We start from the raw sequence: 26024 nt of genomic DNA on the forward strand, positions 1-26024 counted from the left end.
TATACATAATACAATAGCAATAGCAAATAAAATAAAATGTGATGTACATAATTATATACAAAAACAAATTGGCAGCGTTGATTTTAGTGCAAGAACAAAATGTGCAATGTGTGTAACTGTGTGTAGAAAAATAAGGTGCGTAGAGACTGTAAGTTATGACCAGAGTTTTTCAGCTGTTATTATACAGTGTGATGGCATGTGGCAGGAAAGATTTCCTGTATCTGTCCCTTCGACAGCGGAGCTGAAGCAGCCTGTGTGAGAAGGTCCGCTGTCTGACCACTGTGTGATGGAGAGGGTGCTGGTCATAAGTTTCATAAGTAGGAAGATCTCACTGTTTACCCAGGGTAGGCGAGTCTTCCTCTGTGAGTGTTTCATTTTCACAGTGTATTTCTCCGCCAGTCAATGAATTGCAACATACTGTATATCAACATCATCCATTTGCAGAGTATAGAGGGTATGCACATGACGTCACGGTACTCTGAAGTCACTGTGGAACGTCCACTGAGTGGCAAAAAGACGAGTGGCAGAACCGCCAAAGTTTAAAAACGACACAAGTAACGAAGCGATTTTCTCCGAGCCCATACAAGTCTGACATGTCTAGTTTTGCCAGCATGTAAAAGCATGCATGAACAGAACTGCTAAAAATCTTGAGGATACGTCTCACTTTTCAAGCATGTGTTTATTAGTTTTGTTTGCAATTTACAGTAAATCAAACAGGACATTCTTACAAGCAAGAAACAAAGCAAACTTTTTCTCCCTATTTTCCTTCCCTTCCCTTCTTCCCCTCACTAAATAATTAGGGCCCGAGCGGCGACTGCGAGTCGCCCAGCGAAAGCCCTATTGTAATTGCTCTGTTTATTAGGGACCGAGCCAGTGACAACGTCACAGGGAGGACCCTATTGAAATTCGACATCCAAAATAATCAACGAGGTAATCGACAAGTAACAACAAGTAACCAAGCAAGTAATCAAGCACTCAAGTGACCTGGGGGGAAAAAACGCTATATTGAAATGCAAATGTTTCTTTTTATTAGGGCCCGGGGGGGCGTGGGAGCGAGACGCCGAGTGGCGTGGAGCGAGGGCCCGCCACAGCCGCTTGCGGCTTTAATTATTATTCTTTCTTTCTTTCATTATTTTTCTCTCAAAAGGATCGCATTTTTGGAGGCTTCAACATGCCCCAAAACACGTCAAATTTGGCATGCACATCAGGACTGGCAAAAAATTTTATATTTTAAAGTCGTTGGGAATGGGCGTGGTCAAATGGCTAAATAGCGCCCCCTAGAAAATTTCAAAACATCAGCCCCGCCTTTGTGTTTCACCTAGACGCATGACATTTGGTGTTCTTATAGAACATGCCAAGACGCACAAAAAATCCTCTTAACAACATGGTGAAATCACAACAGGAAGTCGGCCATTTTTATTTGAAGTCCCAAGTCATTTTTTTTTTTTAATCAACTCCTGGGGCTGGTTGCACCAACTAGTCTTAAGCCTGGTCTTAACTAAGACCAGGGGCCGTATTCCTAAAGATTCTTAGTGCAAAGAGTTGCTCCTAGTGGCCAAATTCTAAGAAAATTCTTAGAATCATGATGTTTTCTTAGAATTTCTCCTAAAAGTTAAGAGTAGATCCTAGTAAAGATAAAAGCTATTCCTAAAGAATCCTAGCTCTTAAGAGAGCTCCTAAGGTGGGATCTGTAGGGAAGATGACTTTTAAGTGGCTTAGGAGTTCCCTAAGCAGAGGACAAAATGGTGGACAGAAGAGGCAGGAGAGATATTCTCCAAACACTGGATGACAGTGAATTAATGAAACGCTACAGATTGTTCCTGTTCCTCTGTCCAGTTGGATTTCCTTGTGTTTCTTCTCCATTGCTGTTCACTGGTTTGTGGTAGAGTTCAAAGCCAACCAACACTGCTTCTTATAGGCCGGTCAGCAATCACAGACACTGATGAAAGCTGAGCCATTTTACCCTTGTTAATACCAAATTGATTTGGAAAGTTGAAAGTGCAAAAATTACCAGCATGGTAATTAATATAAGCAAATAAATGTAAGTTTCACTATGTGAATACTGTGCAAGTTTTCACACATTTTGTAGGATAATTTTAAAGTATAGCTTACTATTCATTTAACAGATATTTTCTTTTATGTGAAATAATTTTTACAATTACACAGTCTTCATAAGATTGGATTTTATGGTTAAATTTATCGATTTGAGGGTCCATCCTTTGCCCATTATCACCAAAAGTATATTTTTTATCTAGCTTTTTTTTAAAGTATATTTTTTGGGCATTTTGGCCTTTAATTGACAGAACAGTTGAGAGAGAGACAGGAAATGGGAGGCAGAAAGACATGCAGGATAGGACTGCTCCAAGGGATTCGAACCGGGGCCACCTGCAGTGAGGACTACAGCCTCAACACATGGGGCGGGTGCTCTCTACCTAACTTTTAGGATCAACCAATCACAGCGTTTGAAATGATGACTCATACCTAGCAACGGGGGTCAACCACACCTCCTCACTAAGATAGGAGTTTCTGTCCACTCCTTCCTCAGAGTTCTCTGAGAGTGTTCTGGAATCACTCCTAAGCTAAGACTCCTTGCTAGGAATTTTTAGGTTAAGTTAGGAGCTCTCTGAGAGGATTCTTAGAATCTTTAGGAATACGGGCCCAGGGCTAACTTGGCGTTCTAAGCCCAGTCGCACAGTTACGCCAGTTGCACCAGCTGGTCTTAAGCCTTCTTCTACGCCTGGTCGGAAAGCGGCGTAAAGTAGGAAGATCTTGCTGTGTAATGTAAATGTTCCCTTTTTACCGGCGCTCGAGACCTCGTTAAGATGAGTGCTCATTACGTGACAAGGACTTCATTGAACGGTACCGCTGTGATCACAAGCTGTAACGTCTCACAGAGTCTCACAGTCCGCGATTTCACTTTGGAACTAGGGGTGCGCCCCCCCCTCCCGCACTCCATCAGCCTCCCTATACCCACAGCATTAAGCTTCTTTTTCTTTTTTTTTCTTTTAAATCTGAATATAAACTCAATTTGTCTGATTTACACTTAGCCTAGTTCATATAACACATAGATCTCTGCTTTTGATGTGATATGCAGCCTGAGCCAGCCTGGCTCCATACAGCAGCCTTGGCATAGTGGAGTTAGGCTGCATCTGACAGCTCAGTACTACGGCCGACGGCCTTTATTTCTAAATCCCTCAATTTATTTTCACACATTAGCGACCAAGCCCATCGTTCATTAGTTCATCTCCATCTTCCTCACGTAGCCTACTGTCCTCGCTGCGCTGTCGGACCTGGGTTTCTGTCACCGTTGCGCTGTAGCGCTTCACCCCCACCCCACCCCCCTCCTCCTCCTCTCTGCTCCATGTCCGTTCGGGACCGGAGACGGAGACACCCAGGTCCGACAGTGCAATTTGTCCCTCTCTGAAGCAGAGGTCAGCTTCACTCCAGTCTTCACAGTCCACAAAGTTGAAAGAGTTTGTGATCGTTGTCAGTTTTTTCCAGGCGACAATGTTTTTTTAAATTATTATTATTAATCATAATCAGAAATATTTCATAAATCCTCCTGATATCCGCACCTCACATGCTCCACTGCCCGTAATATGACAATTACCTTTGCAGCGAGGATACAGCAGTTTTTTTTAATGTAGGCTATTTGTGTATACATAGGCCTATTCAATAAGAAACAGTGTCTCAGATGCAAAAAAAAAAAAAAAAAAAAACAGAAGGAAACGTCTGACAACAACGTAGCTATAAATCAATCAATCAATGTCGTAAAAGCGTATGTTTGAAAAATAAAGTGCCACTCCGACAATGAAAAAAAAATAATCAAATGACGGACGAGAGAGAGAAAGAGGAGGAGGACTGTAGGAGAGATCTGTATGAACTTGTTGAAGAGCTGTCACTGTCGGACCGCAAGGCATCATTGCCACCAACACTGCAGCTGCTGATTGCACTTTTTTTTAATGGAAACGTGCAAGACAGCGGAAGGTAGTTAACAATGTATCCTAGCAACGCACACTATTGTAAGCATTCACATGAACGCGCATCGCTAAGACCAGGCGTAGTTAAGACCAGGCGTAAGTCTGGTTGGTGCAACTGGCCTAAAGTCCACTCTAAAGACTGGTCTTAGTTAACTCATTGAGTGCCGCGCTCCTTTCCAAAGTTTTAGTCAAGTGTACCGGCAATTTAGACCATTTTTGACTTTTTATGTAGAGCCATAGTGTATTCTATATTATTGCCTCAATTGAAAGGTTTAACTTTATGCTTCAAATGACCACAAACCGTTTGTTTCTACGTGCCTCCGTTCCTGAGAAAAGTCAAGCTAAACATGGCTGGGTTTCACCAAAATCCCTCCTTTTTTTCTAGAAAAGGAGATAGAGCGTCTTTTATGAAAGGTGCTCTGTTTGTGCCTGTCGCTCTTCTGACACTCGCATTTCTGGATCAAAGGGCTCGTATAAGATAAATATACACAACAATTGTTGTTCTATTCACAAAACCACCAGCGGGGGCGGGGGGGGGCGCCACTAAACAACAATAACACAGACGCACCGTGCCGTGTCACAGCCTCTCGCCGCGGAATGTGACGCCTAAATTCCACTGGATGCGGAACGGCTGCAGATCCGCTCCGGTACGGCGGCGGAGCCGTTACGTATTAATTATAATCACCGTGGCAGCGTCCACCGACTCCGGGTCCGCTGCGTTGTGGGTCCGTAACGGCACCGGCATCCGGCAGCCCTCGCAAAAGATATGCAGAGCTTCTATTTTTGCCGGACGCCGGAGCACGGCGCATCAATCAGCACAGAGCAGGTCGTATATGACAGGAAATCGCGGGCAAAATACAAAATAAAACACCCGGTTAATTTTCAAGATAAAATACACCATGTTTACAGCGGTGCATATTTCCTGCTTTACACCTTGAAAACGTTGTAATGGGCAGCGACCGGCCTGAAGTCAGCAGCTCGGAGGTTTTCAGACATCATTTCACCCCGTTTACACCATGGACAAGGAAATAGTGATTGTAAAATCAAGTCAGGTCAGCACCAAGTTGTTTCTCTACTACTCCTCTGGATTAAATTAATTGTTTTTGATTTTGTGGTTCACTTTATGGAAACTACAACCCGCTTTATCGCAAGATCACGTGTTCTCGCTGTGCGGCGGAGCCGCAACAATCAACATCACGGACGGAACCGGTGTGAGTTGACGGAGTCGGAGTACGCAGCCGTTCCGTAGCGGACCCGTTTCGGAATCGTTCCGCATCCAGTGGAATCCCGGCGTGAGGGTCTATCGGCCACCGCGGCTCGCGAACACCGGTCCCGCCGGTGGTTGCGGTCCTTCTGTGGTACGGGTCGGTGCCGGCGGTCTGCTTTGGTCCAGAGACCATCAGATTTTACCGCGGGAGGACTTTGGGGAGGACACGGTGTTGCTCCAGATGAAGACCGGGCGGTATATACCATATAATGTGTATTAAAGTGTCTATTTTCATAATTTAAAAAAAAAAGCAAAAAACGAAAAATTTCGTTTTTGGCACTCAACGCATGGGAACGAAAAACGAGAAATTACGTGGTTGGCACTCAATGAGTTAAGACCAACTTAGGAGTTACGACCAGGCTTAGTTAAGACCAGTTGGTGCAACCGGCCCCTGGGCTACTCTAAAACCTTGCAATCAAATGACACTCCCAGAAGCAGTGATGTCCCAACAGACAATTTACATTTGTCACAGGAGACCATGACTCACTCAACACAGACTCACTGAAGACCCAGAACTGAACCAGACTCCAAACCCAGGATACAGAGGTTGAGTGAAGGTGTTGTTGAAGGTGTAGAGGTGGATCAGTGAGTCAGAGGAGACTCTGTAGAAGGACAGAGAGCCAGCAGGACAGTCCACATACACTGCTACTCTGTTAGAGACAGAGGAGGAGGTGGAGGAGGTCTGTCTGCTATTGTGACAGACACTGTAACCATCATCAGAGCAGATTAGACTCCAGGACTGATCGTTCATTCCAAACCAACAGTCTTCACTGTTTCCTTTCCTTCTGATTCCTCTGTAACTCACTGATATATAAACCAGTCCTCTCCACTCGACCTCCCAGTAGCAGCGACCAGTCAGACCAGTTGAACACAGCAGCTGAGGTTTAGAGTCAAATCTGTCTGGATGATCAGGATATGACTGATCCTCCTCCACCACACGTGCTGCCTTCCTGTTGTTGTCAGACAGTTTGATCTTTGTGTTCACTGTGTTTGTGTCGATTGTGAGTGGACAGGAATCTGATGGAGAGAACAAGACACAGCTGCAGTTATTGATCATGTGATCAGCTATTGACAATTTGATGAAGACTCATGAGGTCAGTGATGTGACAGTGTGAAGATGGTTGAATGTGCTGCTTTGTTTCCATGAATCAAAGTAAAAACACACTTACACTTCCTCAGACCTGGTGTCAACCATGGGACTCCAGCAGGCTCCACCCTGAAAGGAGGAGGGGGATCAGAGCAAGAAGAAGAAGAAGAGTGGATGGTTTCAGTGTTTGATAAGGAAGGAAACACACTCAACGCGTTTGTTAGAGCAGACACTCTAACTACATTTAAGTCCAGGCTTAAGACCTTCCTTTATGACATAGCTTTTAGTTAGGGCTGGTTCAGGTAGCTCTGAACCATTTTATAGCTACGCTGCTATAGGCTTAAGCCAGGAACACACCGGCCCGACAGTCGGGCGTCGGGGAGAGTCGGACGGCGTCGGGTACGCGTCTGTTTGGTGTGTTCATCTCTGCCGGGGAGGGGCGGAAGCTGTCTGTTCTCGTCGGGCCCTATTCGACATGCTCAGTCGGGGAGCGTCGGGAGAGTAGACTCGTCGGGTACTCTGATTGGTTGTGTGCTAGCTATGGCGATTCTGATTGGCGGTGTCCTAGCGAATCACCGCGGTGTGTGGGAGGAGCGGAAGTGACCATAGTAAACAAATGGTGTCCTAGCCTGTCCTACAGTAAAAATGACACATAAAATTAGGGGTGCACCGAATGGCATTTTTTTGGCCGAAGCCGAATACCGAATAAAATCAAAATGCTTGGCCGAATAACCGAATAATACCGAATACTGAAAGTGGTTATAAAGTTTTTAAATAAAAAAAATTTTTTAACTTAATTTTCAAAGAAAGTAAATGTTTATTGACTATTCTGACAGTTTTTGAATATTCCAGTTGCCGTTGCTCATCAAAAAAACCCAAGTGTCTTTTAAAACAGTGGTTCCTAACCTTTCTTGGTCAGATTTTTTTTAATTCATCAATTAGGCTGCTAGACATTTCACGTGGAGCAGTGGCGTCATTAGGCCTATTTTAGGGGGGCTTCAGCCCCCCTAAAATATTCTTAAGCCCCCTCAAATAATTTGGTGTTCTTTTATTATGTGACTTTTTTTTATATATATATATGTGACATATATTTTCCTTTTAAGAACCCCAGCTGTCACCGCATTTGTCTCTTGTTATTTCTGATTTGTTTAATTTAATTAGTTTGTTGAGTGTGTGACCACCCCCCTCCCAGCTGTGAGTTGGTAGCGCCCATGTAGCGGCGGCTTGTTTGAAGCTCCGCTCCGAGCCTGCAGTGACGGGCTGCAGGAGCTCTGAGGTCAACAGAGGGAGAGAGTCAGTCCACCTGTGGCTAAAAGAGGACTAGCAGGTATCAGACAATAAGCTACTACATCTCTAAATAGTAGTGTTGTCAAAATGACCGCGATACAATTTGAATTCATGTGAAATATTAATTGCGTTGTAAACGGATCAGTTTTAAAGCTAGAGCGAAGATACAGATATTATATGAAATATAAATATAAAACTACTAATAAAAGCAGAATATTCAAATTAAAATGATACTCAGGGTCAGTCATTTGAACCACCCCCCAATGTCTATTTCACCTCAGAAAAAAAAAAATCTGAAATTTCTTGTGAAGGTCCTGGTTAGAAGATGAAGGGGTTTCTAGGGTGAAATGTGCACTCTTTACCATAAATATCTGCTCCAGTTGGAGTCGCACTTCATTTCTGTTGTCTGGTCTTATTTGAATTGGAAAATGTGAGGAGGTCTGGGTGAAATCAAAATGAGCCAAAAACAGCTGTATTTGGATGGAGTGTATAACCATTATGACACAGGCCACTAGTGAAATATAATTAGTTATCCAGTCCACCTGGACATATCCGTGATAGTCAAACACCTGAAAAATTACTCAGGTTCACTTTTTTTAGCATCTACTTTTACACAGTAAAATTCAAAAGTAGTTGAATTCTTAGATTCAACTAGCCCATGATTCAATACTCTAAATTTACTCTAAATTCTAAATATTGTGTTTTTTCCGGGCCATTGTGAACGTTTGTGCTTGCGCACTACATTCGCTCACATCCTGTGCATCTACTGGGGGCTAAGCCCCCCCTGTCCTTAAAACCTAGTGACGCCCCTGGAAGGGAGCATTCTCCATAGACCCCCATGTTAAAATCACCGACTTTACATCCTCAATAAACATGATCAAAGCCTGGTGTCAGAACGTTTTTTGGTCTCAACCGATAGTTTCTACCCCCACACACACTCTGAGGGGGGTGAATTTTTTTTTTAACTCTACCGTTTTACTGTTAATAGGTTAAAGCAGAAGTGAGTGATATATTTGTGTTAATATAAGTCTTAAATAGTTATATCTTCCGACAGCAATCACTTACATAGAGTGTTTGGACTGAAACACGGGTCTCTCAGTCCCTCTGCTCTGCTCTGAGCCGAAGAGAAAACATTTATCGTATCCTACAGTTTTTATCCAATGAGGAGAGAGAACGGCATGCAGGGCTGTGTGTGCAGCCAAGGAACGCCGTGAATGTGGTGACGTAGCGACGAGGACTGTTATGGTGCGTTCAAGGAAACTCGTATTTTTCCGACCGTGAAGTGGTACCAGTTCGATCTGGTACGAGTTCACCGGTCGGAAGTTACGAGTGGCCGTTATAGTGACTTTCACCGGTAAAACAGGTCGGAAAAACACGAGTGGGTTGCCTGGAACGCTACAAAGTCGTAAGTTGTGACTTGAAGCTGTAATTTACGATTTCAAAAGCCTGCCTGGAACGCAGCATTAGCGAAAACGACCGGATCACTCACTTCTGCTTTAAAACTCTGGCCAATTAGGGCGCGGAAACGTTGAGTGACAGGTCCGGAGCGGTCCGGAGACAGGCTGCTTCGAGGCCAGTGGGCGGGTTCTCAGCCGGCCAATCCAACATGGTGCTGTCCAGGCCGCCATATTTGAGTCACAAAAACGACTCCCCAAAACCAATGGGTGACGTCACGGATGCTACGTCCATTCTTTTTACAGTCTATGGTCACAACTCGCAACAAGCATATAAAGTCTGCTAGCTTAATGCTAACATATAAGCGGCTGTCACAAGGGCAGTAGCCGGTCTACTGAGCTGATCTGCCGGGGCCAACCTCCGGTCATCCCGGGGGATCCCGCTCACTTTTAGAGGTTTACCGCTGGCTGGTTAAATTCTTTTTAGGAGATTAATGTTGGTCTCATTGATGAAATTTAACAAATGTGGCAGCTGCATTAGTTTGTTTGAATGAAAAGTGAGCAGGGCTGCCTCTGGGCTATGTACTGAAATCACCACATTTATGTAAATAAATAAATGTTTTACAATGAACCGATCAGTCTAATACATTTTATTTTGTTAAGTCAACATTGTTACTGTACATGGCAAAGATTATTACCACTTTATGACTCAAAATTACTCGGTATTTCTATGGGAGTCCTATGGGAGTGTCGCCACTCTGTTGTATCAATCGCTCTGGTCAGCAGTAGTCAGGGCTCTCCTCTCCTCCCCTCCCCTTCCCTCCTCTCCCCTCTCCTCTCCTCTCCACAAACCGGCCTGCCCTCCCTTCCCATTAACCAGCCTGCCATCCAGTCCTCCCATTAAGCTGGCCTGCTCTCCCTGCCTTTTCTCCCACCAGAACCTTCCTTCATCAGCTCTTGTTAACATTTCCATGTTTCCCACATTCTGTGTTATAAACTGTTTTCTTGTCTGTAACAACATCTATTGCACGTCTGTCCGACCTGGGTGAGGGACAATGGCGATTCTGGGGGGTGGCCTGGGGTGGCACTGGCCACCCCTGAAAACTCATTGGCCACCCCTGTGGCCACCCCAAATTTGATAGGTAGTTGTTGGTTAAGTTCGTCAACACAAGAAACAAGAGGAACGCTGTCACACACTCCTCTACACACAGTCACTGTAGCTGTGCCTCGCTCCGCTCTCTCTCTCTCTCTCTCTCTCTCCCTCTCTCTCTCTCTGTCACACACACACGGGCGCATAGGTCGCGCTTGACCGCTAATAAACGGTAAATGCGCTATATCGCGCTAATTGTACAGTGTCGAAATGAACACACTTTATACAGAGTGCAGTCAGACACCAGGCTAAATAGAGAGGAACAGCAGATCCTCTGACTGCGCAGTCAGCTGCAGGTGAGTGACAGACAGGTGACTGTGAACCAGCGACACCAGTGAGGCACAAGTTAACGTCCGTTTGTGGTCAGACCTTCCGTCACGGGGTCGGGGACGAGCTGCTGCATAACTGACACACATCAGGCTACTGTAGCCTAGGCTAAGTCCTCCTGTTAATATGTTTGCTGTGAAATAGGACTAGACTATATAGCTGTGCAGTACCTATTCTTAGTAGACCGGAAAGCAGCAGATGATAGAAGCGTCATTACAACCAGAGGAGACAGGAGATTTTTTATTTTTTAGAGAATTGAGACTTGACTTGGATTTGGTAAAAAAAAAAAAAAAAAAGAAGAAAAAAAAAAGACTTGTGAACATCTCTGGCCCCCACTACTTAACTTTAGTTTTCATTCTTGCATTAGAGCATGGCATTTAATGTTTTAATGTCATGCTGTAATTTTCTGTCATGTTTGTACATTTACTAGCTATACATAATGAATATTGCACTGAAGCTTGATTTTAAGAAAATCGTGAATCAAATCAGAATTGTAATATCTGCCCGAACAATTGCAATTAGATCTTTTCCCAAAATCGTTCAGCCCTAGATGCACTTAAGAATATCCATGTTCTGTGTTTCTAAGAAACTTGTTCTGTAAATTGTTTACTTGTGATCAAAAATCTGAAGCTCAGTGCTGATGCTTTTCTGTAAATACTATAGTTTTCTAATAATAATAATAGCAACTTCTTACAATTACAGGTTAAAGTCCCACCCACTCCATAGGCTGCATACAGATAATTTTTATATGGTTGAAGAGACAATGGTGTAGCTACTTGCTCATCCCTAGCCATCTGGCCACCATCTGTGTCACCTGTATTGTTACCTACGTTTGCTTTACTAATTTAGGCAGCATCTGATTAAACAAAAACACACGTGTGCTGGCAAAAAACAAACCAAAAAATCAAATTCCAGTATCTCCAACAAATTTAGATGTAAGATAAATAATAACATAAACCAAGCATGTTAAGAGCAATTTCAGTTTTTTCTTACAAGCATAGTTTATCTTTTGCTTACAGATAGGCCTACACCTTTTAATGAGGCCTATCTTTAAATATTAAGCTTTAATTTGAGTTTTTGGGTTTCTTCTGTTGCCTAGATTGCTGTGTTTATTTAATCACTAGATAGGGCTTCAATTAGTAAAGAACACACAGGTAACAATACAGGTAATACAGATAATGAGCTAATGACTGATGAATGTTATTCTATAGGATGAGTTAAGAGCAGGTGAATTTTGCTACCCTGATACAAATTGTGAAGAGGTGAGGACTTTTATCCACTAGGCTCTTAGAAAAGCTGTACCCTATCCTGAACAATTACTGATTAAAAACCGACATGTTAAAACAACCAGAGAGTACCAAGAACTGTGAAAAAAATACTGTTTTTTAAAAGTTTTTTTTTTTTTTTTACCAGTAAACCTTTCTTCTTGACATTTATGAGACAGGAAATCATGGGCGAGAGAGAGGTAATGTGACATGCAGTAAAGAACCTCCAGCCAAGATTTGAACCGCGGTCGGCTGCGTATATCACAATAGTTTTGTTATGCCATGGCCACCCCACACTAGCTTTGTGTCCCATCTTGGCCACCCCAGTAAAAATATCCTGGATACGCCACTGGTGAGGGATCCCTCCTCTGTTGCTCGCCCTGAGGTTTCTCCCATTTTTCCCTGTTAAAAGGGTTTTCCATGGAGTTTTTCCTCAGTCGATGTGAGGGTCTAAGGACAGAGGATGTTATGATGTCATGTAAAGCCCTTTGAGACAAACTGTTTGTAAAAACAGGCTATACAAATACAATTGCCTTGCCTTGCCTTGCCTTGCCTCTTCTATCAGACAGTGTGTGTGGCTGCAGCAGCCTCTCCATACCTGAGAGAGTCCAGTCTCCAGTCTGGATCCTCCAGTCTAGTAGACAGCAGCTTCACTCCTGAGGCTCCTGGATGATTGTAGCTCAGGTCCAGCTCTCTCAGATGGGAGAGGTTGGAGCTCAGAGCTGAGGCCAAAGAAGCACAGCCTTCCTCTGTGACCAGACATCCTGACAGACTGAACACACACAACAACACACAGGAACCCTCTGTCAACACCTGCTGCTGTGTTCAAGTGTCATCAGATAAACAGCTGGATGGATCCTCACCTGAGAGTCTCCAGTCTACAGTGTGGACTATCCAGTCCAACAGACAGCAGCTTCACTCCTGAGTCCTGCAGGTTGTTGTTACTCAGGTCCAGGTGTCTCAGACTAGAGGACTGGGAGCTGAGGACTGAGGACAGAGCTTCACAGCTTCTCTCTGAGAGATTACAGTTGCTCAGTCTGAAGAGATGATCAAGAGGAATTAGAAATGATAAGAAAGGAATTTTATTTTCTGTCCTGTTGCAAAAACAAATGTGTTTTTATATAATGATGAATAAATCCAACTATCTCTACACTTACAGAGCTTTGTTGGAGGATTTGACCACTGGCAGCAGCCTCAGAAGAGCCTTCTCTGAAGTAAAGTATTTCTTCAGGTCAAACTCGTCCAGATCTTCTTCTGATGACAGTAAGATGAAGACCAGAGCCGACCACTGAGCAGGAGACAGTTCATCTGTGGAGAGACGTCCTGATCTCAGGTACAGTTGGATCTGCTCCACGAGACAACGATCATTCAGTTCATTCAGACAGTGGAACAGGTTGATGCTTTTCTCTGCGGAGGGAGTCTTTTTAATCTTCTTATTGATGTACTGAACTGTTTCCTGATTGGACCGTGAGTCACTTCCTGTCTGTGTCATCAGACCTCGTAGGAGATTCTGATTGGTCTCCAGTGAAAGACCCAGGAGGAAGCGGAGGAACAAGTCCAGGTGTCCATTTGGACTCTGTAAGGCCTCGTCCACAGCACTCTGGTAGAAGTTTGTCTCTGCAGATTTGACTCCTGTTGTTTCAGTCTTCTTGGAGGTTGTTTGTTGTTGTGACATCAGGTTGAGTCCAGAATTGATGAAGGTCAGATGGACAAGAAGAGCAGCCAGAAACTCCTGAACACTCAGATGGACGAAGCAGAACACCTTGTCCTGGTACAGGCCTCTCTCCTCTTTAAAGATCTGTGTGAACACTCCTGAGTAAACTGAGGCTGCTCTGATATCGATGTCACACTCTGTCAGGTCTGATTCATAGAAGATCAGGTTTCCTTTCTGCAGCTGCTCAAAAGCCAGTTTTCCCAGAGACTCAATCATCTTCCTGCTCTCTGGACTCCAGTGTGGATCTGTCTCAGCTCCTCCATCATACTTGACCTTCTTCAGTTTTAGATGAACCACCAGGAAGTGGATGTACATCTCAGTCAGGGTCTTGGGCAGCTGTCCTCTCCTTCTGGTCTTCAACAGCTCCTCCAGAACTGTAGCAGTGATCCAGCAGAAGACTGGGATGTGGCACATGATGTGGAGGCTTCGTGATGTCTTGATGTGGAAGATGATCTCTCTGGCCTGCTGCTCATCTCTGAACCTCTTCCTGAAGTACTCCTCCTTCTGTGGATCAGTGAACCCTCTGACCTCTGTCACCATGTCAACACAATGAGGAGGGATCTGATTGGCTGCTGCAGGTCGTGTGGTTATCCAGAGGCGAGCAGAGGGAAGCAGGTTCCCCCTGATGAGGTTGGTCAGCAGCACGTTGACTGAGGTGGACTCTGTCACATCAGTCAGGATCTCAGTGTTGTGGAAGTCCAGAGGAAGTCGACACTCGTCCAGACCGTCAAAGATGAAGACCACCTGGAACTGATCAAACCTGCAGATTCCTGCTTCTTTGGTTCCAGAGAAGAAGTGATGAACAAGTTCCACCAAGCTGAACCTTTTCTCTTTCAGCACATTCAGCTCTCTGAAGGTGAAGGGAAATGTGAAGTGTATGTCCTGGTTGTCTTTGTCTTCAGCCCAGTCCAGAGTGAACTTCTGTGTTAAGACTGTTTTCCCAATGCCAGCCACTCCCTTTGTCATCAGTGTTCTGATTGGTCGGTCTCTTCCAGGTGGGGCTTTAAAGATGTCTTCTTGTCTGATGGTTGTTTCTGGTCTGTCTGGGTTCCTGGACGCTGTTTCAATCTGTCTGACCTCATGTTCATCATTGACCCCTCCAGCCCCTCCCTCTGTGATGTAGAGCTCTGTGTAGATCTGGTTCAGAGGAGTTGGGTTTCCTGCTTTAGAGATCCCCTCAAACACACACTGGAACTTCTTCTTCAGGAGAGATTTGAGTTTACGTCCACAAACTGCAGTAGCATGTCCTGAATAAAAACAGAAGAAAAAAGATCAATAAGAAAATATAACATTTTAATTTCTCTAAATAACTATATGAACATGTTTCCCTCCATGTGTTGATGTCAGTGAACGTCTCCTTTGTCCATCATGTTGAATCTTTAGAGAAATCCTCTTACTGCTCTCCAGACGCTCAGCCAACTCCTCCTGCTTCATCCTCCTCAGGAAGTTCACTGTGATCTTCACTAATGCCTCTCTGCTGCTCCACCTCTGCTCTTCATCCTCCTCATCCTCCCTCTGACTCCCTGAGCATTCTGGATAATCTGGACTCAGAGCCTGGTGGATCTTCTTCAGCTCATTCTTGACAAAAGTGACCATGTTCTCCTCCAGCAGCTGGAACAGAAACTCTATGAGTGACAGCATCAAACTAAAACCATTGAGCCAAACATCAGATCCATGTTGGACAGACTGACAATCCACTGGTGTCAAAGTGCAGCGTGGAGATGATGGTGAACACAACAGATGTAACAGCAGCTGTTGGACATGTCCTCACCATAAATATGGAGTCCAGGTGTGTTTGATGCTGCTGGGCAGACTGACCACTGGGAACCTCTGAGCTCTCCTGCTCCACTCTGTGGAGGAATCAGTGTCAAGTCAACATCAGTACAGAGAGATAATACAAGATGGACTTTATATGTCCCCTGAGGACGTTGACAACAGACAGAGACACTTTGATTTCAAGGTTCAAAGGTTCAAATCTTTATTGTCATATATACTGAAGACAGCGTCACACAGTACAATGAAATTCTTACTCCGTGATGATACCTCCGGCAACATTAAAAAACAAGTAATAATTTCAGACCTGGTGTAAGACAGTCAGGGGAGCATACGTCAGTCCAACTGCCCAAAAGTCCGACGGCTCATTTCTCCGACTACCCATTCTACAGTGTTAAAGTTAGGTTTAGGGTAAGGTTAAGGGTTAGGGCTACTTAAGTCGGAGAAGTGGGAGGTCGGACAGACGTCATGCGCCCCCCCCACCCTGAAATGCTGTCTCTGAAACAATAGGAGGTTTTCCCCAGACTGAGGCCCCGTCCAGACGAATACGCGGCTTCACTGAATCCGATCTTTTTCTTAATCGTTTTGAAAAAAATCTCCGTAAACACGGCATCGTTTTCAGAAATACCTGCGTCCACATGGATCCAGTGAAAACGACCCAAAACGCTGTAGTACATAGGCCAGGCCTGTGTGGAGCGGGTGGAGTGTGTGTGGCACTGTAGCGCTGCCACACACAAACACTTAAGACAGAGAAGAAGACGGGAAGCCCCCGCTGTAATTCAATAGAAGAAGAAGTCCCCCGCTGTCTTCAAACTCAAACATGGGATTAAATGTTGACAGGGAGTCGTGTCAGAGTAAATATGATGATCAGTGATGATTAAACAGGCGCGATTCAGCCACAGCGTCCAAGCGACCTGACGGTAGTCGGCCGTTGTTGCTGTTACGTCCATATAGGCTGTTGTGCAGCAGCTGCAGCAGCGGTGTGTGTCTCAGGTTACAGGTAGAGCGGCGGGGGGCATGACATCATCGTTTCAGAAAAAAGCCGTTTGGCCGTCCAGACGAAAACGCTGGGGCGGCGTTTTCAAATTTTCCCACTCTGGGACCCGTTTTCAAAAAATACCGTTTTCACCCCCTGAAAACGCCGTATTCGTGTGGACGCGAGGCCAATCCGATAAAGTATTTATCCGGATTCGAAAAAAACGGATTTGTGTGGACGGGGCCTGAATGTCACCATTCTATGTATATTCTGCCTTTTGATTAACTGTAAATGATTAAACCATCTATGTTCGAACCTCACCATTTGGGGACTGTCTCTCATCACTCTAAAGTGTAACACCTTCTGTCTACCTGACTTCTCCTTGAAATGTTGTAGGTCTGATGGTCCCAGTGCAAGAAGTAAAAGGTTTAGGCTCATTGTCATGTGAAAAGACCCCCTGATGGTCAAAAGGTCCCCATCTGGAAATAGCATTCCCTTGTAAATTTTGATTGATATGTGAATTAGAAATGTCTCTGTTCTGGGGCTCAGTTGGTAGAGCACCTGCCCCATGTGTTGAGGCTATAGTCCTCACTGCAGGTGACCCCGAGTAGGCCCTATCCTGCGTGTCATTCCCCCCTCTCTGCCTCCCATTTCGTGTCTCTCTCAATTATCCTGTTGATTAAAGGCAAACCCCCCCCAAAAAAATATATATATATAAAAAGAAGTGTCTTTGTTCTGGTTGGATATTTAAGGGAAAGAGCAAGAACCTCACTTTGAGTTAATCTGCTTTGCTTACCAGAGCTCCCACACATCGAATCTGTTTCTTAAGTATTATTACTATTGGCTATAGTTTGTTAACTTTGTGCATCACAATAAACTGGAATGTTAACCCTTCATTTCTAATATTGCCTTGTTGAGACTTTTGTTCTAAATAGTTAAGAATCTGTTATTGGAAATGTATTTGGTCTTTAGTTATCTGGTAAGTTTCATTTGATAACATCCTTACCCTTAACCTCTGAGTTGAATAGAAAAGATTGAGTATCATGTCCTTTAACTATTGAGTTATATTTTATGACCTCTGAATATCTCAACCCAGGTGCCAGGGCTGTCCTTCTATGTTAAGAAGGTCACTGAATAGTTTAAGTCTATATCTGCCATCCCTGAACTAAGTTAGTCTAAAAGATCTTAGTTATATGGTAAGTCATGTTCTTGTACCTCTGAATACTTCAACCCAGGCATCAGGGCTATTCTTCTATGTTAAGAAGGTACATAAACCACCAAAATAAAACACAAACTAAACATCAAAATAAAAGGGCAAAATGGCTCTTACACAGTTGGTTCAATTTATTGGTAGGGACAAATCTGCTCTCTCAAAATATTGGTATGGACATGTCCATAGGTCCATACGCAAACCTACACCCATGATCTCAACCCAGGCATCCGGGCTATTCTCCCATGATACTGTCATGACATGTTATGTCACTGAGTGGTTTTAATAATCTATACCATCCCTGATGCCAGATTTCTTAACAATATAATTTAATTCTTAAAGAGTTTAATTTAATGATTGATTAACTTTTAATTACCACCAATATTTAAGAGTAAAGTTATTTTTAAATGGAGTCAGATTAAATAAATATTTACTTTACTTTATTTTGAAAACCTCAGTTTAACACCGGAAAGACAAGATATGTATTGGGGAGATATTGTTATATGTCTCTAGATATTTCCTCCCCTACACTGCTCCAACAACACGTCGTACTAACTGGTTCTTTTCTACAATAACCTGAGTCTGACTGTCAGTTACGACTTACATCTGATCAGCTGATCCAGGTCCTCCTTTAAAGTAAATGAACAAGCCCTTTGACATGTCGCTCTTTAAAGACAGACAGCTGGGTTCAGGAGAGTCTGGTCTCTGCTGCTGGATCCTGAAACAACAACACAACTCATGTTTAACAGTTTTAGGTTTAAAAGAAAATTAACACAGAAAGAACATGAACCTTAAAAAACCCTTGACTTGTTTCTCTTTATCCCTGTATATAAAAGCTGCAAACCCTAATAATGAAGGATTTTTCACCTCAGAAAATGTCATGTATCTGTTTTGAATAGATGAGTTGACATTTCTATCTTTACCAGAGTTTTGCTCGTTCTCTCTCTCAGTATTTATGGATGTTTGTTGGTCTGCTCCTGTAAAAAGCAGCTGCTGAGATTCTGCTTCAGCTCCTATAACTGATGTGATCCTCTGTCTCTGCTCTCTGTGTCTGACATCACTCTGAACTCACTAGAAATCACTAATCGGCCCCTCGCCTGTTGTACACCTCAAAGCTGCCACCAGGAGGCGACTTGATGCAGCCAACATCACCATGTTCCTTCTACCAGGTGGAAACAAAACCATCAACATTTACTGTAATGCAAATGGAATGATGATTTTAACCCAGTGGTTACTTCCTGTTTAAGTAGATGGTGCTGATATATTTCCATACTGGGCTGTACTGTGAGCATCACTGAATATTAACATGTGGATGTTCAGGCAGGGACTCTTTACTGCTGCTGGACAATGTGTGTCTGAGTTATAACTCAGTTTTTAAATGAGAATCATTTAAATGTGACTCCACAGAAGAACGTTCAACAGAAACTCAAAAACTTTGAACAGTTTTATTTGTTAGGATTAGGGATGGAGTGATTTTCGATCAGATCGTCTATCGGCGATCGAAGGGACGATCGTGATTTTTTTTCAAATGGCGATCTTTAAGGTGATCTTTAATTAATTTACTGCCATAAGATGTTAAAGAAGTAATCTCTAGAACCTGCGCTCTACTGTGTACTTGAAAAATGTTTTGTGGAGCAACATGTCTGCATACAGAGCCCTTGGATCTGTGCAACAGAGGAGTGAATATTAAACTCTTAATTACACACTCTGTTGCATCTTTTTTTTCTCCTTCTCACTTTTTTTCGGAGGTGCATGCCGCGGACGCAGGCCGTGCGGGGTGGGGCGGGTCATTAAAAAAACTGATGGTGAAGTCCAGAGTGTGTTATCAGGGGCGCGCTGATGTTGAGGGGAAAGCCGGCGGAGGTGTGAAGGAACCGGTGAGACGGCGGCTGGGCGCATCAGCAGAGCGGGTTGGTTTCACTGAGAGCAGAGAGCAGAGAGTGAGAGGCGGCCGCCGCGGCTGCTGCACTCGCTGCACTGTCACTCTCCCACTCCTCACGAGCTCCACACTGACAAGCTACCGGCAACACAGCGCCTCTGTCTGCCCTTTCAAAGTAAAAAGCTGCTGTCTGATGTTTAATAGCGGCGGGGCGGGTTGTGAAAATAGATGCGGTGGTGCGGGGCGGGTCAAAATACTTCATGCGGGACCCGCGGGTTGGAAAAAAAACCCGACCCGCGCATCATGCATGCGCGCTTGTCTGTGTGTGACAATAACGGAGAGTGAGCGCTATGCGGAGATGAATGAACGGAACTATATAGCAAGTTTTTTTTTTTTTTTTTTTTTTAAAGCTGACGTAATTGCAACCACCCCACCCCCCCGCGATTGGATCGCCGATCGACAGTGTCCACGATCGAATGATCTGAATATAGGGCCGATTTCCCATCCCTAGTTAGGATCCCCATTAGCTGCGCTCTAGAACGCCACTAGTCTTCCTGGGGTCCACAGTTGGAAAATGTAGTTTTGTCTCTTACATCTGATCAGCTGATCCACGTCCTCCTTTAAAGTTTATGCCCCAGTCCTTTGAGTCGTCACTCTTTAAAGACAGACAGCTGGGTTCAGGAGAGTCTGGTCTCTGCTGCTGGATCCTGAAACAACAACACAACTGATAAATGTGCATGTTGGAGAAAAACTGATGAAAAATATCTATAATCTTTTAATAAACACAACAACTGACTTTTAGAGAGAAAAGTCTTTCTGACTGTTTTAAATTCTGACCTTTGACCTGTGGTCTGGCTCTTGGTTTTAGAGGGAGGGGCTCCCTCCTCTCTGTCCTCACACTGATCCATGCTGCTGAGCTCACATCCACATCAGCTCACACACACTTTGTAGCTTCACCTGCAGAGGAAACACACATCATTCATCTGCACAGCAGCTCACATGTCCATCATGTCTCCAGCTGCTCCTCCACTGATTGGCTCTTCTTCTCTGCTTCATATCAGTGTCAGTTGAATGCAGTCACAGCAGTGAGGAAGAGGAAGCTGCCATCAGCTGCTGTACTTCTACTATCAGTCCACTAGATGGCGTCATGAAGCTGCAGCCCAGCAACATGATCCATGGACCACTGTTTCCATCCACTGACACACACAAGGACTGAGATCCACTGAGTTGATGTGACACAGTCTCTGTGTGGACAGCGTCCCTGTAGAAAACCACTGGATCAAACAAGCTACACACACAACAACTGGGCCAAGACTTATTTCACCTCACAGCTCCACTATCACAACATTCACTCATTTCACTCACACTGGAAATTCAAAGAGAGAAAAACACTCTCCAGCTGCCACTGACACTTATTGTCTCTGTCCATCCATTCATCCTCTGCTCCATCAAATGTCACAAAATACAGACAAATGATGCGTTCAGGTTCCTCTCAGTCTGAGGCCACGTCTTCAAATGTCTCGTTTTTTCACAGCAACAATCAAAGAGACAAAAATATTAAGTTTACAGTCAAATCAAACAGAGAAAACAAGGAAATCTTCAGTTTTTGAACAATTTGAACAACTGTTGCAGCTCTAAAAGATTCTCTTCACAACAATATTGATGATTTGTGTCCAATAATCAATAAGCCAGAGTGTTTGCTGTGTGTAACCACAGACATGAATGGTGAGGACACAGAGACAGTGTCCAGCTGCTCCTCATTCATTCATTCTAATGAGTCAGTGAGCTGATGTAACCTACAGAGTCACAGGACAAACATGCTGTGGTTTCATCTCTAATCGTGTGTTTCTGAGCTCATCGGGTGTTTTTAATCTACAACCTGCAGCTGGAAAGTGGAAAGTGACCAGTAGCTTCACCTGGCCCTAGAAGAACCTACTTCTAGAGCCACCAAAGCTGCAGAATCTGAACAAATAACACTGTTTTGAGGCTTATTTTGCTCTATCCAATCCAAAGCTTTTAAAATTGCCACCAGTTCAGCTGAAAAAACAGATACATTGTCTGATAAACGAATTATGCTGAAATGAAGATTCTCATCTGCAACAAAATTCCCAGTTTTCCCCGAGACAGGATCCTTTGATCCATCAGTAAAAAAAAATCATGAATCCTTTGAAATGATTCAGGATCATTCTCACATCTCTATACTGACTATTTCTCCCTTCTTACTGACCATCCACTAACTCTGCTTCTGCTCTTATTCCAGCGCTTCTGCCGACAACATCCACACAACATGGAGGACACGGTTCTGTCGGTCCAGACTTTACAGTTACAGCTCTGACTCAGATACAGTAACATTATAATAACACAACAACAACAACACAACGACAAGTTGAAGGGCAGAGAACTCAGGTAACGACAGGTGTTAACGAGGAAAACATTCAGACTGTTCACCTTACCTTCACACGAGGAAATAAACTACGACACAACAGCTGGGTGAAAGTGAAAGTAAACGTTAAACGGGGAGTGGTGGAGGAGGAGGAGGAGGAGGAGGGTGAAATCTGTCATCTGAGTAGAGAGACTGGTGTTTTTACTGCTGTTTATTTCTACTACTGAACCATAAAGAGTTAAAACATTAATGATAATATCGATCTCCAGTCCGCCGCTTGTCAGTGAATCTGTGTTTGAACTCATCTCCAGTTTCCTCCAGGACACTGCAGGACTCCATGAAGTGACACGAGGGGGCGACACCGCTCCGTGTGGTGGAAACATGAGACCAGACAAACAGGAAGGAGGAGGAGGAGGATGAAGAGGAGGAGGAGGGCGAAGACGAGACCTCCTTTTTTTTCTTGAGCAATTGAAAATACAAACTCTCAAAGAGGATGAGGTGGAAAAACAGGTGGAAATTATAAGTGCAGTATAAAAGTGCAAAAACATAACATTGGGGCATTCATGAAGCAAAGACAAAACAAAAGCATAACAACACCAAATAGTAGCAGATGAGATAAGGTGCAAAAGATACATTTTATCAGGCATTTACATTTAACATAAAATGGAGCAGCGAAATAATAAATTAGATGGGCAAAGTCCAGGCTTAATTTCTTGTCATATTTGCTTTTTTAGAGACAAAAAATAACTTAAAATCATTAACACAACTAGGGATGGAAGGCTTACTGTTCCTCCAATTTAGCACAATGGACATGACATTTACCCAACAGTAGGATAATGTTGATAGTGTCTGAAATAGACAAGGCTAGATTATTACACTTTTTACATTGTATCAATAAATCTTTTAGTACTGATGAGAAATGATTGTACGTAATAACATTTTTAATCAAGTGAATTAGAGGCAGCAGTTCAGTTTACATAATTTGTTATATTCTTTTTCAGAACAGGTTATATAAAATTGATGTACATATAACACCATAAATGGAAAGGAGCAGGATGAAGAAAAAAACTCATGGTACCTGCCCCTTTCTATAGTTATAATTGCATTAACTTGGCATCAACACCAATACCATACACTATTTTGGAGAATTAAAGATAAGGAAACATATAATAATAATAATAATAATAATAATAATAATAATAATAATAATAATAATAATAATAATAATAACAACAACAACAAGAAAACAAAAAACAAAATGTCGCAATGAACACAACTCGTCTATCTATCTTTTCTTTTTTCCCTTCTTTTTCTTACTCTTTCTTCTTTTTGTAGGCACTTATTTTTTCTTTTTTAAACATCTTCTTAAACTGAGATATAATTGTACAACTTTTCAGTTCCTTGCTTTGTGAATACCATAGTTTTACACCTGCAACAGAAATGTACACATTTGTTTTAAACTTAGCCTTGCAAATGTATGTTTTAAATCAAGCTTTAATCTGTTAACCTCTTCCTCCAGTTTGAACATGTTCTGCAAATGTTCTAGTAATACCCTGTTCTTTGCTTATACATTATTTTTAACGTCTGAAGATCTATTTGATTGGCCACTTTCAATAACCCTGAAGAAATAAAAAGTAGAGGGTTCTCTGTTGCCTCCCTTATGAATAACTCTTACTGCTCTTTTCTGCAGCAGAAAAAGGAGTGATATACTTGCATAGGTATTGCCCCACACTTCCACGCAATAATTAAGATATGGCAAAATAAGTGTACAGTATAGCATTCATTATATGTTAGTGTCCAAAACAAACTTCACCTTATTCAAAATAAATATATTCTTCGCCACCTTGGCTTTTACATACAGTATGTTATATGATTTGTCTATGTCAGCTTGTCCTCCAAGATAACACCCAAAAACCTAAAATACAGACAGTCTCTCAATATTCTCTCCTTCAAATGAAAGCACAATTCATTCATAATTTTTTCGATTTGTAAAAACCCTGAACTTAGTTTTGGTTCTGTCTGTTGTTGGCTTCATGATGAGTGACTTGTCTCAGGACCAGTTGTGTTTTCCAGGCTCTAATGCCTCATGTGTTATGGCTCAGTTCAGTGTGGGGACCAGGGCCGTCCTCTACCTGCTGTTTGCTGCAGGTATACTGGTCACTGTTGTAGTGTCCATTGGTCATTTTAAGCTGCTGCAGAATCCCACCAATGTGCTGCTCTTGCTGATCTTCTGGTGGGTGTTATTGTGATTCCCTTCAGCAGCATTCAAAGTCATCTTTTTTTATATATATATATTTTTTATATATTTAGTAGAGATAGACAGGAAAGGGGGAGGCAGAGAGAGGGGGAATAACATGCAGGAAAGGGCTGCCCGACGCGGGATTCGAACCGGGGCTGCCTGCGCTGAGGACTGTAGCCTCTACATGGGGCAACCGTCTTAACCACTGCGCCACACACCGCCCCTCAGTAAGTAATCTTTTGTGCTGCTTTGGTGGCTTGAAGGGTGAGAGTTGCCTAATTTGGTAGATGGTGGTGTAGCCATCTTGTGTAGTTTTGCCACTTTGTGTCAGCTGTGTGCTGTGTTGCACCCGCTAAACGAGCAGCGGTGGTTACTTTGTGAGAAGCCCCATTTGTGTTTTGAATTGTTTGGTTTGTTCTTTAAGCCCTTCGGATGAAACTCATTACAGCGGCTTGTATCCGGGATCTTGTTCTTTTGGTCACAACCCAAAGTTCATGGCCATAAGTGAGGGTGGGAACGTAGATTGACTGGTAAATTTATCTTCACCACGACAGACCTAGAAATTCTGTCCATAAAAATAATGAACAGAACTAGTGAGGGCAACATGCACAGGGAACAGGTCTGACTTACTGCCAGCAATGCAAACCAAGCTCCTGCTCCGGTCGTACAGGGACCGCACAGCCCTTAGCAGAGGGCCTCCAACCCCATACTCCCGAAGCTCCTCCCACAGAATGCCATGAGGGACAGGGTTGAATGCCAAGTCCACAAAACACATGTGGACTGGTTGGGAAAACTACAATGAACCCTTGAGCACCCTGCAGAGGGTGTAGAGCTGGTCCAGTGTTCAACAGCCAGGACGAAAAACCCGCATTGTTCCTCCTGAATCCGAGGTTCGACTATCGGCCAAATTCTCCTCTCCAGTATCCCGGAATAGACTTTCCCCGGGAGGCTGAGGAGTGTGATCCCCCGATAGTTGGAACACACCCTCCGGTCCCCCTTTTTGAAGAGAGGGAGCACCACCCCGGTCTGCCAGTCCAGAGACACTGTCCCCGACCGCCACGCGATGCTGCAGAGGCGTGTCAGCCACGACAGCCCCACAACTTCCAGAGACTTGAGGTACTCAGGGCGGATCTCATCCACCCCCGGTGCCTTGCCACTGAGGAGCTTCTGAACTACCTCAGTGACTTCAGCTTGAGTGATGAATGAATCAACCTCTGAGTCCTCAGCCTCTGCTTCCTCTACAGAAGGTATGTCAGTGGGATTGAGGAGATCCTCGAAGTATTCCTTCCACCGCCAAACAATGTCCCCAGTTGAGGTCAACAGCTTCCCACCTCCACTGTAAACAGTGTTGGTGGAGCACTGCTTCCCCCTCGTGAGGGGCCAGATGGTTTGCCAGAATTTCTTCAAGGCCGACCGGTTTTCTCCTCCATGACCTCCCCGAACTTTTCCCAGACCCGAGTTTTTGCTTCCGCGACTACCCGAACTGCCGCACACTTGACCTGCTGGTACCCGTCAGATGCCTCAGGAGACCCTCAAGCCAACCAAGCTCGATAGGACTCCTTCTTCAGCTCGACAGCATCACAATCTCTGTATTGTGTTAAATGTGCTGTATAAATTATTATTATTATTATAACCTTTATTTGGACTTGGAAATATATTGAGGAAGCAAAAGGGTTTTCTTGGGAGTTTTTCCTCAGTCGATGTGAGGGTCTAAGGGCAGAGGATGTTGTAATGATGCTATGTAAAGCCCGACAGATGTAAACAGGCTCTGATACACTCAACACAGACTCACTGAGGAACCAGAATAGGGTCCAAACCCAAACCCAGGATACAGAGGTTGAGTGAAGGTGGTGTTGAAGGTGTAGATGTGGATCAGTGAGTCAGAGGAGACACTGTAGAAGGACAGAGAGCCAGCAGGACAGTCCACATACACTGCTACTCTGTCAGAGACAGAGTCGGAGGAGGAGGAGGAGGAGGAGGAGGAGGAGGAGGAGGAGGAGTGGAAGAAATAGGAAAAGAAGGAGGGGGAGAAGATGGCGGAAAAGGAGGAGAAAGAGGAGTAGACCTCTCTGCTGTTGTGCCTGACAGAGTAA

At 43.8% G+C, this 26024-nt stretch overlaps 3 protein-coding genes across 3 annotated transcripts in view; all 3 read right to left on the bottom strand.

Annotated features, from left to right (window-relative positions):
- LOC310995736 (NACHT, LRR and PYD domains-containing protein 3-like) overlaps window positions 1–21905 on the bottom strand; it is a gene marked incomplete at its 3' end in the record, with an annotated part of 361364 nt that extends 339459 nt beyond the window's left edge. Inside the window, 3 exon segments of the mRNA XM_083984859.1 lie at window positions 19903–20016; window positions 20147–20266; window positions 21763–21905. Coding sequence (XP_083840985.1) covers window positions 19903–20016; window positions 20147–20217 — 185 coding nt within the window. The 5' untranslated portion in view covers window positions 20218–20266; window positions 21763–21905.
- On the bottom strand, window positions 5735–14908 carry LOC310995671 (protein NLRC3-like; the record flags this gene model as incomplete). Its single annotated transcript, XM_083984789.1, has 6 exons — window positions 14869–14908; window positions 12915–14718; window positions 12621–12794; window positions 12356–12529; window positions 6417–6463; window positions 5735–6264 (listed from the first exon to the last, which is right to left on the bottom strand). The coding sequence occupies exons 1-6, from the start codon at window positions 14903–14905 to the stop codon at window positions 5735–5737; spliced, it is 2766 nt and encodes a 921-aa protein (XP_083840915.1). The 5' UTR covers window positions 14906–14908.
- A 1458-nt stretch (window positions 21906–23363) lies between the features above and the next one.
- The window catches only part of LOC310995737 (protein NLRC3-like), a gene marked incomplete at its 3' end in the record, with an annotated part of 491970 nt that continues 489309 nt past the window's right edge, over window positions 23364–26024 (bottom strand). The window contains exon 10 of the mRNA XM_083984860.1: window positions 23364–23376. Within this exon, the coding sequence (XP_083840986.1) occupies window positions 23364–23376 (13 nt within the window). The remainder of the gene's footprint in view (window positions 23377–26024) is intronic.

Source organism: Trachurus trachurus, assembly GCF_905171665.1.
Source record: "Trachurus trachurus genome assembly, chromosome: 13".
Lineage (NCBI taxonomy): Eukaryota > Metazoa > Chordata > Actinopteri > Carangiformes > Carangidae > Trachurus > Trachurus trachurus.